Source organism: Mobula hypostoma, chromosome 3 (genome assembly GCF_963921235.1).
Source record: "Mobula hypostoma chromosome 3, sMobHyp1.1, whole genome shotgun sequence".
In the NCBI taxonomy this organism is placed as follows: Eukaryota; Metazoa; Chordata; class Chondrichthyes; order Myliobatiformes; family Myliobatidae; genus Mobula; species Mobula hypostoma.
In genome coordinates, this window is record NC_086099.1 from 88,277,429 (window position 1) to 88,290,641 (window position 13,213).

The following is a 13,213-nucleotide window of genomic DNA, read 5'->3' on the forward strand; positions in this document are numbered from 1 at the left end:
GAGATCGGGTAAGTTTTTCCCTTCTCAGTTCCCTCATTATGTACCTGCCACAAACCCAATCTATTAGCAATATCCTTTGAGCTGGCTCCATGTGGTGGTGCTGCTTTGCCACTCATGATAGACAGCGAAGTCCTCCCCTGAGTACAGCACGTTCTGCACTCTCAGTACCTCCTCCAAGTGGTGTTCTCCATGGAGTCATATTGAGTCATCAGTAGGGGAAGGGGGCACAGTAGGTGGTAAATGGGTTTTCTTGCCCAAATCATTTTATATGATTATATACAGAAATGGTGGAACAGCAGCTGGAGTATTGTGTACAGATTTAGTATATCACTTGTGACATAGGGAGTGTAAGGCCCACCACATTTTCTGGAAGGAGGAATAGGAAGCTGTAGACCTATGCAGATCAGGCCTAAACTCAAGTTTGGGAGAATGAGGAGTGACCTCCTTGAATGATAAAATCCATGTGGAACTTGATAGGATAGCATTAGATTTTGTGAATTCAAAGCATTAAACTAATTCGAAGGAACACATGGGAGTCTGAATTGGAGGTCTAGCTTCGTCTGTACTGTAAGCGAGGTGTGCACATATCATGTAGCGTGATAACGTATGCAATTCACATTTACACGTATAACCTGTAATGAATTATATAATTGAACGGGGGGTGGGGGGGTCTCTTTAAATACACAACAGGTACTTTCAGGGATAATACCTATTTCACACCCAAATCTCAAAAAAGAAGAACTTTATTCTCATTTGCCCTGCATGCCAAACCCTCATTTTCAGACCATGATCCCTGGTTCCATACTATATGATCCTTCATTCCTGACACTTGACTGAACAGCTTTGATTTTGAGTAAGCCGCTTATGTTTCATGAAAATGGCACACAAAATGTGAGCAAAATTACCCTTGCTTTTAAAATTGTGAAATGATTAATATTTTAAATTTCTTTTTCAGCTTTTCAAAATACTAGTGGGTTTTAAAAGCTTAAATAATGTAGAAATTAAATACTCATCCTGCCTTGTACAGCTGGATCCTGAACTTCCTGTCGGATTGCCGACAGATGGCAAGAGTGGGCTCCCTCACCTCTGACCCTCAATACTGGACTGTGTCTTAAGCCCCCTCCCCCACCTTACTCTGTATACCCATAACTGTGTCACCACCCGCAGCTCCAATCTGCTAATTAAATTTGCAGATGACACTACATTGATTAGCCTTATCTCAATAATAACGAGGCAGCCTACAGAGAAGAAGTCATCACCCTGACACAGTGGTGTCAACAAAACAAGCTCTCCCTCAGTGTCGCAAAAACAAAGGAGCTGGTTGTGGACTTACAGGAGGAATGGAGACAGGCTGACCCCTATTAACATCAATGGATCTGGGGTTGAGAGAGTGAACAGCTTTAAGTTCCTCAGTATACACATCACCGAGGACCTCACTTGGTCTGTACATATCTGCTGTGTGGTGAAAAAAGCACAACAGTGCTTCTTTCATGTCAGACGGTTGAAGTTTGGCATGAGTCCCCAAATCCGAAGAACTTTCTACAGGGGCACAATTGAGAGTATCCTGACTGGCTGTATCACTGCCTGGTATGGGAACTGTACTTCCCTCAATCGCAGGACTCTGCAGAGAGTGGTGCGGACAGCCCAGCGCATCTGTGGATGTGAACTTCCCACTATTCAGGACACACAGTGACAGGTGCGTGAAAAGGACCCGAAGGATCATTGGGGACCTGAGTCACCCCAACCACAAACTGTTCCAGCTGCTGCCATCCAGGAAACAGTACCACAGCATAAAAGCCAGGACCAATAGGCTCCAGGACAGCTTCTTCCACCAGGCCATCAGACTGATTAATTTATGCTGACATAATTATATTTCTAAGCTAAATTGGCTGTTCTGTTTTATATCTTATTGTACGTACTATTTATTACAAATTACTATAATTTGCACGTTCAGACTGAGACGTAAAGATTTTCCCTTCTCATGTATGTGAAGGATGTAAGAAGTAGTCAAATCAATTCAGTTCAGTCCTGCAGTGAAATTCAGATTTTAATCACTATGAACCTTATTGATAGACTTGAAAATCATTCAATAGATTTTGATGCTTTGGTAATTTATGCAGTGTAATTGATTTTGACATAACAATCTCTGCAAACATTTAATTTCTTTTTTTAAAATAACTTTTTTTTATACTACAACTAGGGCAGGGACCCTGTGCATGTTTGCAGCAAATCAGAATCTTACCAACCAAATTAAAGAAGTAAAGAAGTTGGTCAACAGCAACTTTCAGGACCTGCATACCTTGCTCAATCAAGCACCAATTGTAAGAAAAGTTTTGGTTGAATATAGACTAATGATTTCACGAGATGAATTTTAGCAAGTAATCAATTATTTTTCTTTCAGCAAATAAATTACATCACCCAACAGTATGACACAACCAAGAACAGAGCATTCTCTGATCTTAATAGTAAGTAATTCTGTTTTCATTTGGTTTTCTTGCATAAGCATTTGCTTATGAATTATTATTCATCAAGTAAATCAATCAATGAGCGGGGTAGTTAGGCAAGATCCTGCAAAGGAAGATATTAGATGGCAGATGCTGTAATCTGAAGCAGAAAACAAACTGCTGGAGGAAATAAGATCAGGCGGCATTTGAGGATGCATGTGGATGGTCTAATGCAAGTTTGATCTGAAATATTAACCATTTCTCTGCCTCAAACATTTGATCGCTGACTTCTTCCAGCAGTTATGTTTTTGTGCTTGTAAGGAAGTTTGTGTATTAGAGGTGGGGTAAATATTTATTCTTTTCATGATTTATGTTTTGTCATGCTAAAGAAAGTAAAAAAAATATTCTAAATGATCTTGTGCATGAAGAGTAAGAGTTGTTATATAAACTTTCTCTTTGGAAGAAACAAACACTTTCTTAAAAACAAAAGCTTTCAACCCTTCGCCCAATTCCAAATGTTTCTAGTTGATGCTATTTGTTTCTTTTGGTTGGTGAAGAGACTTTACACTGGAGTTTAAGGGGATACCTGCCACACAATTGGGAGTGTAGAGGGGAAAAAGCCGCTGTAGATGTGAGGGGAAGGGGGCAGTCTGGATGGCTAGGTGATGGGCAGAACTTGGTGAGGCGGGGAATGATGGATCTCGATGGGGGAAGGGCATGAGATGAGAAGAGAAAAGAAATCTATGCAGATAGGCGAATGAGTGGCGGACATGTGGAATTAGGTGACAGATAGAAATGAATCAAGAATGGGTAAATGGGAGGCGGAAAAGAAACATGAGGTGTGGGTTATATAAAATTGGAAAATTCAATGTTTGTACCATTGGCCTGTGGGGTACCCATGTGGAGTATAAGGTGTTCCCATTTGGATACCCCGTGGCAGTGGTAAAGGCCAAGGGCAGATGGGTTGTATGGGAATGGGTAGGGGAATTGAAATGGCATGCACTAGAAAGCTTAAATGGTCTTTGCAGACAGCACAGGTCCTCTGCAAAATAGTTATCTGTCTATGCTTGGTCTTGTAATTGTAGAGGAGGTCTCATTGAGAGATTCAGATGAAATGGATGAGGTTAGATAGAGGAGGTACATACAAGTATCTGCCTCCTGGATGGTGGTGAGTGTAGAGGTATAGGGAAACTTGTATTGCCTAATACTGCAGGAATGTTGAGGTAGGAGGGGACCATGGAGTCATGACATGAATCACCCCTGCAGAAGGTTGGCAGTGGAGATGTGAGCCTAATTTGTTATCATAAAAACAGAAAGCACACAAAACCACACATTTACTATGCAGTAAGTCACAAAGAGTTTCATAAGGGTTTCAGGGCTCACAGTTGTTAGTCACCACTTGATTGTTGCTGTTGTCAGGGGAACTCGAATTCCAGCTCGCTTGTGAAATCACCCTGGGTCCTTGGCACCAGTTGTGATTTCCCAGTCTAGGTGAAGTCCAAAGAACCGAGTGGAAGGTACCCCAATAAACAAGTTCCGTAAGTTTAGAGAGATGCACAGACAGAAAAACTCTGAAATTTTGTTCTCGTGCCAGCCATTAACTCAACCAGGTTTCTTTCATTCTGACAGCTTGTGTTTATTAACACTATGTTCAGCATTCCCTTATAAATCAATTAGACATTTTAATGGTCACCCCTTATCTATCAGTCCATCAATGTCTTGACGTCACATTTATTTAGCTTAAAAAGAGCATTAATATTACATATAAGCAATAGGTGCAAATCCAAAAATGAATCCATCAAGCCATTTTGACAGGCATAGAGAGCTAGGTTGAGGATTCTTTCTTAAAGTGACCAACAGACATTGTCATTAATGGGCATTCTCATGTTAATGGTGCCTGAGACTAAAAGAATTCAGCTGCTATCTGCAAACATTCAACATTAACAAACCTACAGTGTTTCCTTTGTACATATGCACTACATGCTGCAAGTTCACAGTTGTAATTTTGTACTGTTCAAGACATTAATCGAGTATTTTACTAAATTTAATACAACACAGATTTCTATCAAATTATAAGAATGCCTTTACTGTATTGATGGGTGGTACAATATATGCAAATCTTTCAGCTATCTAGATTGCATTTTTAGCAGTGTAGCCAGTAGGAGCATCCTGTAAACACACACTAAATCACTATGAAGCTATTTTACTATTTGCATTTTCTTCTTGATCATTTAATTGTGTCTGTTGCTTCTGTTAGTTTGATGTTACTTTTGACTCTATTCTATTGACCCAGAAGTTGTTTTCACTTCTCAGGCTTCCTTTTAAGATGTCAAGAGATTTGAAATTGTTTTTTTGCCATTACACTGTATGTATAAGGGTACTACATGCCTATAACACTCTTTTTGAAATTCCTCTCAAGTTATCCCTAATCTATCTAAATTGAGTATTGGTAGTGGGGGGTGGGGAGAAAATCATTGCTGAGGGTAGCATAGCTAGTAGAACTTTTGCTTCAGAGCTCCAATGATCTGAATTAAATACTGACCTTCAGTGATACCTTTTTGCATATTCTTCCTGTGCCCCAGTGGGTTTCCTCCATATGGTCTGGTTTGCTCCCATATTCCAGAGATGTGTGGGTTATGAGGTTAAATAGCCACTTTATATTGTGTCTACTGTGCACATAAGTGTTGGAATCTGGGGAAACAATGGGAATACAGGAAGAAAAGGATGAGGAAAAACTTGGCAGAAAATGGAATTGCTTTGTCAAACAACATGGACTCTCTGGAGCAAATGACTTTCTATTTCAAAACTAATCTGATCATTTGAGTTACATAAAAACGTATAATATTACAAATGTACAGAGGGCAGCATTGCCAGGTGAAGTATTATTATTAAGGTTTATTGAATTTTAAATGGTTATAATTTGCTTTATTTCATACATATTAATATTACAAAATTAATATTATAAGACTTCAAAGAGATCCATCATTTAAAAATAATGACCTATTTTTGTTTAAATTGCTTTAGGGCAGGAACGTCAACTGAAGGATAATTGTTAGTCTACTCTCAATGCTCTGTTCCTGTATTTCAGGGGTAAAAAAAACACTTCAAGCCCAAGTGATTCCATAATTCTCTTCAGCAACACATGCTAAATGCTGGAGGAACTCAGTAAGTCAGGTAGCATCTATGGAGAGGATTAAGCATGTGATGCTTTGGGCTGAAGCCCTTCATCAGGGTGCTTGCAGCCGATCTTAAATTTCCAAAAAGGTTCTTGTAATTTTTAGCAGGAACTTGCCCTTTTCCAGTTGTTTTAGCAATCAACCACTTCATTTGGATTCCTGGCATCCTTCTCATGAAGTTAATTGAATAAATGGTCACTTTAAATCAGGGAGGCATTGACAAACTAACATGCATATTTAATTTTAATTGTGCATAATGCAATACTGTATTGAGATATTTTGAATATTTGAAAATTGTGATCTTGTTTCTGTTCATAATTATTAATTTTAGTAGCCTTAAAACTGGAATTTAACTATTTGACAATATTTGATGAAAATGATCTTTCATCCTTCAGACAGGAAGTGTTCTAGACACAGCACAAAGACTTTTGGTCTAACTAACATCTTGTTATTGATATTGAAATATTCACAACCTTTCAAATATTCTTTAATAATTAAAGTTGTTTCAAACCACTGTCTTGTACATTTGCAAATTGTAACTGTAATGGAGAATTGTATTTCACTCCTTCAAGGCTCCTCGTCTAATGTCCGAATCCATAGTATCTTCCATCCTATCTGAAGACTTTAATCTAGCCTTTCAGATTGCAGTGCTATCAAAACCTTTGTCATAAGCAGTAGCAGCAGTTCTTGTGCACTCCACAGTACAAGCCAGATGGTCTTTCTGACACAAGTTTGCAGATTCTAGAAACTGGAGTAACAGTCCACTAGAGCAACTCAGTGGGTCAAGCAGCATCAGAGGGAGGAAAGGAATTTTTGACGATTCAGATTGAAACCGTACACTGGTCTTGATTCAAGGTTTCAACCTGAGGCATCAACAATTCCTTCCTTCTCACAGTGGTTGTGTTCCTCCAGCAGATTGGTTTTGCCATTGACGAGTTGTTATTTCAGCTTCAGACTCTCATCCTACAGTCAGTCTATGGATAAGCCAAGCAATTGCAACATTACACAGAACTATATGTGTTACAGGGCTGTCCCATGCTGTATTCCCCTATGAGTCTAAGCAATATTTTAAAGTCTTGCCAACTGAGTTGTCAGGGTGGTGGATATTAAGGTAGTTGCTGAATAGCTGCTCGGAGGGATATAGGATTGAATATAAAATTTGAACAGTGACATAGGGATATGTAGAGAAGTATTCAGTGCGTTTCAATGGTACATGGCAAGGAAGGCCAGACAGGCTTTGGGTTTGAGCCCATTCTTCTCTTCTTTAAGCAACAACTTACAAATACACTGATCACAATTTCTCTATGGCATTATCACTGGATATGCATAGAGTGGGGTTGCATGTAAGAAACATTTTGCAGGCAGTTGTGGGTCTGTATTTTCTGCAGGATGACATTTTTCAGTAATCAGTCAGGAAAAAGTAACAGTCTTGTAGAGAACTACCTAAATATTGTAACATTGACATGACTAGCATGAAATTATAATGGTTTAAAAACTTAAATATTTCAATTTAGAAGGTATGAGAATTATCCACACTTCTATTACATTAGTTTTGTGGCTAAGTAGTTGATATGGCTTTGTTGCTATTGAACACTCATTTAGTGTATTTCTGACTACCTTACAGCAAGAGTTCACCCCTAACTTTTATTTGCCTCACTACGTAATTTCCCTTGATTCCATTGGGGAGATTCTAGTGCATCCTGTTGAGGTGTGCTGAAGTATAGACTGCAACATTAATTTCCATGTTAAGCAAAACCTTGTGTGGAAGTCTGAATTGTTTTTGATTTCAATGCACAGTGAGGATATTTTCCCATAGTTTAACCATCATTTGCATTGGTGCTTTTGTTTCCTGTCTTTGGGTCATTAAATACTCTTCTTTCATGCCTTGGCATTTTAATCCCTGCAGAATCTGAGGTTTTCATTTTTGATTCTGAAGTTGTCGCAGTAGCTTTCCTAAAACTTGCAGAACATTTTGCTATTCATTTTGAAGGTAGTTGGTGGTGAAAGAGCAGAGAAATGGAGCACTTTTCCGTTTTTGAAGTGGATTCTTGTATACTGTATGTGACTGAGGAATAATCCGACTTAAAATGTGCTTTAAAATGTATGAAGCAGTGTTTATATTTGCCACTTTTCAGTCCTTGAGCTCTATTTTGTGCACATTGGCAGCTTCTTCTGATCTGCTGTAATCTCTGGCATAGTACTGACATGTAGGTAACTCATTATCTGTCTTCAAGTACACATGGTTTAACGGTCTTCACGAAAATACTGAACTCTGTCCACACTTAAATCTTCAAAACTTCTGGCCGCCTTACGTGCTTTCCTTCCTCAAATCCACTGCTGAGAACATCATCTTAAAATGACTTTTCTTGCTCTATGTAATTTCTCTTCAAATATTTACCTTTACCTCTATTGTGACATTTCCATGAAAAGCAAGTCCTCAATTGTTGCTTTCAACTTGTTACAATACTTGTTTTCTTCCTTAACTTTATATGAAATTGGAAATTGTTGGAGATACTCAGTAGGTCTTGCGACATCTGCAATGAGATGCTTTTCTTTTCCAATTACTGATCCTCTTGAGGAAGAGATAATGGCTGGTGGAAAATTTCTAGTTTTGCACAAGTGCAGAAAATGTTTAGGATTTTATTTTCCAAAACTATTTTCTAACATTTACATGTCATTGGTAAACATTTATAACATTCTTAATGTACTTTCTGATCTACAGAAAATTTAACATAAACATATTTGGATGCAGTTGCATTTTGCTAATCAAAAATATTTCTTTCTTTCTCCCATACAGATATTGGCAGTGTTCTTGGAGGTAAAGTAAAAGCTCGCTTTGCAAAGGATGTTATTCCTGCACTGGATGCTTCTTTCAATATGGCCAGAGGTTCGTTGTATGCAATGATATTTTGAATGGTAACAGAATTGTGCAAGTCAATATGTGGGGGAAACGATGCACATATTTCGAAACTGGCAGAGGATATTCTATACTCAATTAGTTAACACAATATAGATTTTGAAATTGAAATTTAGGATGATGGAACACAGGATGAAGTAGGGTGTTAATTATTAATCTAAATTGGAAATACAAGACTAAATTCTGATATGCATCAATCTAATTCCCTGTTCCTTCTAGAGTACTTGTGCAGAATATGTACAAAAGTATTCATTGAGCAGCAGTACAAAGAAAATGATTTTATTTAAGGAAAATTGTCTATTGGATAGTTTTCTGTTAATATTTATGCTTTCATTGAATTAATAAGGTAATTGCTATAACTTGCCACCTTTCCATTACATGGAGAAAAACTTATTGATCAGTTCCATTATATCCCTTGCAGAAGTGAAATTGTTTAAATAAGGATGTATAATTGAGTGACTTAAGACAGAGGTCAAATCTTTGAAATTTACTTTTTGTTTAGTTAAAGTCAGTGAACTAAACAATAAAGGTCTCTAGTGTTAGAATTTTTGGCAGTCCTAACAATGACTACTACTAGCAGTCATTTGAAAAGATTCCAGTTTAAGTGGCATGTGACAGTCTATTAAAACATTGGAAGGGAACAGGGGAAGAAAGTGTTTTAGTTAATCCCAACCCAGTCCCTGGCTATTGGGCACACTTTCTAACAGTTTGCCGGAGCACTAGGTCAAAAACTTGCCAATTCATTTGCTTTGTTCCTTAATATTATTTTCACTGGGATCAGCAGTACACGAGGGAGGGAATCTAAGGATGTGCTTTAACTTGCTTGTTTAAGCACAGTAATGTTTAAAGTTTACAGTGAGTGTATCTGAGTGTCTTAGTAATTTATAATGAAAAGATGAGACACATGACAACACTTAGCAGGAACTGATACACTTAACTGGTACCAATGTACCTTTTTTCCGACTATTACCATCACTTTCCTGTTATCATTTGTTTGCTTTATTTTTTTCCTTGCATTGAAGCCACGGTGAAAAGGGCTATCAAAGGTAATTTTGGCATCAGATGTTTTAAGTCTCGTATACTTGTTTGTTCATGATTTTTTTGATTTTTTTTTGTCAGAATCCATATTGTTGTATTTGGCCTTGCTGTGAAGTTTACTCTATGGGTAGTCACACATTTAATTAAATCACCATGGAAATTATTTGTCTGCACAAAATCCACCAGTCTGCAAGAGTTTATTATAGTATTATTTAGGTGAAAACTGTATTATATTAATCTTGTTAAACAACATTTGTTGATTTAAATCAGAATTCTCAGATTGAGTCTTTGGAATTGGTATCGTCATTCAGCAAATGCTTGACTGCCTTTAAATCAGGCAAGCTGTACATAAAGGAGCTTTTGTAAAGTGATCTTTTAAAAACTGAGTTAAATGGCCCAAAATTTTCAGATTCAAAACAATACTTTCTTTTTCAATCCTGTATGCTGAGCACTGCTTGTTAGTTGTTAAATTATGTGAAACTTGGTAGCCATCTAGAGGTGACATATCAGTACTTCATAATTTGGATTATTTTCCAGTCATCTTACACATGACTCAAGCATTCTGAAGGTCAGTGCCAGCACATTCTCAACAGTACACCTGAAAATTAACCTGAAAAATGTTTTAATAGAAGATTGCACAAATTGGCAGAAAATTACTTCTGGTTGCACAAAACAACTATATTTGTTGGCATCCCATACATAAAGTTGACGAGTGTGTTTTCTTTGAGCAAAGATCCAAAAATAATTCTACTCAAGAGTTGCTGCAGATGGTGGGATTTTGGAGCAATGTGCTGGAGGAGCTTAGGAGGGCAAGTAGCATCCATGGAGGGGAATAAGCAGTTGATATTTCAGGCCAAGACCCTTCGAGATAATTGTACTGTTCCTTTATGTATGGGTCACAATGTGCTGCCAGATCTTCAAGTTTTTTAAAGAAACTGTTTCTCTTGTACTTGTAATGTGGGCATTGCTCCACCTCTGGTGAGCTAAAACTTTCTTCATTTCAAACTAAAAGACTTTGGGGACATATCTTCCACTGATTGTAAGCTCCCTGAGCCTGCTAAAGGTGCGTATTATTTATTCCAGCCTGCTTCTGGTTGGAGTCTTTGGTTATTAACCAGGTTTTCAGCTGAACAGCATGGCACAGGCCCCCTCTGAATTCAAGTTGTCCATTCTCACCCACAATGGCTTTAGTGATGGTGTGGCCATATCTGCAGATCCTTTGTCATTGAATTTGTGTGCATCTTTAGCATTCTAACACTGAACATCAAATATTTTTTAAAATTCACTCTACACACACGTACATAATTAGGTATTTAAGTTAACATGATAAAATTATCTGTAACTTCTTCAGTAGCTACTGTTCCAATTGATTTCAGTGGGACAACTATATAACCTGGTACAAGCTCAGTGGGGAGATGCAAGGTGTGAAGATGCCTGACTACCCTGGTGAACTGAGGAACTCAGTGGCCCATTGCAGGTGTCCTTAACTGAAGGAAAAGGTTGTATTCAACCAAGGTTTTAGTCTGATCGCCTGTTCAATTAGATTTGAACTGATCTGGCTCTTTAAAACGGATGATTGGGATCATTGCCTTTACCTCCTACTTCAGCCATATTCTTGGGTTGAATCATACTGTCCCTACACCTCCTCCCTCACGACCATTTAATGCCCCAAACAGTCCTTCCAGGTGAGGCTTTCCCGCTGGCCACCCATTTCAATTCTGCTTCTCATTCTCATTCTGACATGTCAGTCTGTGGCCTCCTCTACTGCTGTGATGAGGCCACATTCAGGTTGGAGGAGCAACACCTTGTATTCTGTCTGGGTAGCCTCCAACCTGATGGCATGAACATCGATTTCTCTAACTTCCGGTATTGACCTCGCCCCCTCTTCTTCACCGTTTCCTATTGTATTGGTTTGATTTCCAGCATCTGCAGATATTCTCTTGTTTGTCATATTGTGACTTTACTGTTCTATTATTACATAGCTGAGCTTCAGATTTCTTGCTCTCTTTATTTCTGAACAATATTGTCACTCTCCAACCCTTAGTCCACCTGCTGCTTTATCCTCGTTTATGCTCTTTGGATACTTCGCTGGTTTCCAACTTTGCTTTCCCAATGACATGTCATCGACAATCATCCTACCCATTCATCATTGGCATTTTGCAGTTTGTGTGCAGTTTTGGTCACCTACCTACTGGAAAATGTGATTAAGGTTGAAAGAGTACAGAGAAAAATTACAAGGATGTTGTTGGCAGGAGCTGAGTTGAAAGGAAAGCTTGAATCGGATTTCTTCCTTGGAACATAGAAGTTTGAGAAGAGATTTGATAGAGTTTTACTAAATTATGAGGGATTTAGATAGGGTGAATGTGAATTAGCTTTTTCCACTGAAGTTGGGTGGGACTACAAACAGAGGTCATGAGTTAAGGGTGAAAGGTGAGAAGTTTAAGGAGAACATGAGGAGAAACTGCTTCACTCAGAGGGTCATGAGAGTGTGGAATGAGCTGCCAGCACAGGTGGTGCATGCGAGCTTGATTTTGAAGTTTGGAAAGGTACATGGATGGTAGGGGTATGGAGGCCTGTGGTCCCGGAGCAGGTTGATGGGAGTGAGCAGTTTAGATGGTTTTGGCATGGACTAGATGGGCCAAAGGTCCTGTTTCTGTGCTGTACTTTTCAGTGACTCTTTTTCAGCTTGAAAACAGGCCCTTTAGCCAATCAAGTCCATGTTGATCCTACATTAATGCAATCCCATTGGGCAATTTACAGTGGCCAGTTAACCTACCAACCCACACATGGGATGAGGGAGGAAACTGGAGCACCAGGAGAAAACCTACACAGTTACAGGGAGAATGTACAAATTCCACACAGTGAGCACCCAAGGTCCAAATTGATACACCGTCTCTGGCATTGTGAGGCAGCAGTATAACTTGCTGTGTTGCTGTGTCACATTTAAATCTTGTTCTCCAACATCATGAATTTAAAACTCTCCACATATTTTTCAAATCCATGCAAGGCCTTGCTCCTCCCAGTATCCTAGAAATTTTCACCAGTGTAGGCACGTGGCCAAGTGGTTAAGGCCTTCGTCTAGTGATTTGAAGGTCGCTAGTTCGAGCCTTGGCTGAGGCAGCGTGTGTGTCCTTGAGCAAGGCACTTAATTACACATTGCTCTGTGACGACACCGGCGCCAAGCTGTATGGGTCCTAATGCCCTTCCCTTGGACAACATTGGTGGTGTGGAGAGGGGAGACTTGCAGCATGGGCAACTGCTGGTCTTCCATACAACCTTGCCCAGGCCTGCGCCCTGGAAATCTTCCAAGGCGCAAATCCATGGATCATGAGACGAACGGATGCCTATCCTAGAAATTTTCACCTGATACTGTTCTGCCCCTCATTCTCATTTCTTTAAGTTGTTTCCTAAAAGCTTTAGGCTCTTTTTAATATTTTAAAATGGATATTGAAACCAGAATTCTTTATGCCCTCAGTTATCTTTCTCAAACTGCTTCCATTTTGCCAGGTTTCTTTTTCCATTGCATCTGCTCAACTGATGAGACTTCCCACACCAGTGTCTTAAATATTTTTTTCATTAATGTAACATTTCCTCTGTCCTACTTAGCAGGATTCGTGACTTTCTCCTTCTACACTTTT

At 38.9% G+C, this 13,213-nt stretch overlaps 1 protein-coding gene across 8 annotated transcripts in view; it reads left to right on the forward strand.

Annotated features, from left to right (window-relative positions):
* LOC134344115 (prominin-1-A-like) overlaps window positions 1-13,213 on the forward strand; it is a 168,683-nt gene that overhangs the window by 116,063 nt on the left and 39,407 nt on the right. For all 8 annotated transcript variants that reach the window (XM_063043405.1, XM_063043406.1, XM_063043408.1 and 5 more), the window contains exons 6-8: window positions 2,201-2,321; window positions 2,402-2,465; window positions 8,418-8,507. In XM_063043405.1, coding sequence (XP_062899475.1) covers window positions 2,201-2,321; window positions 2,402-2,465; window positions 8,418-8,507 — 275 coding nt within the window. The remainder of the gene's footprint in view (window positions 1-2,200; window positions 2,322-2,401; window positions 2,466-8,417; window positions 8,508-13,213) is intronic.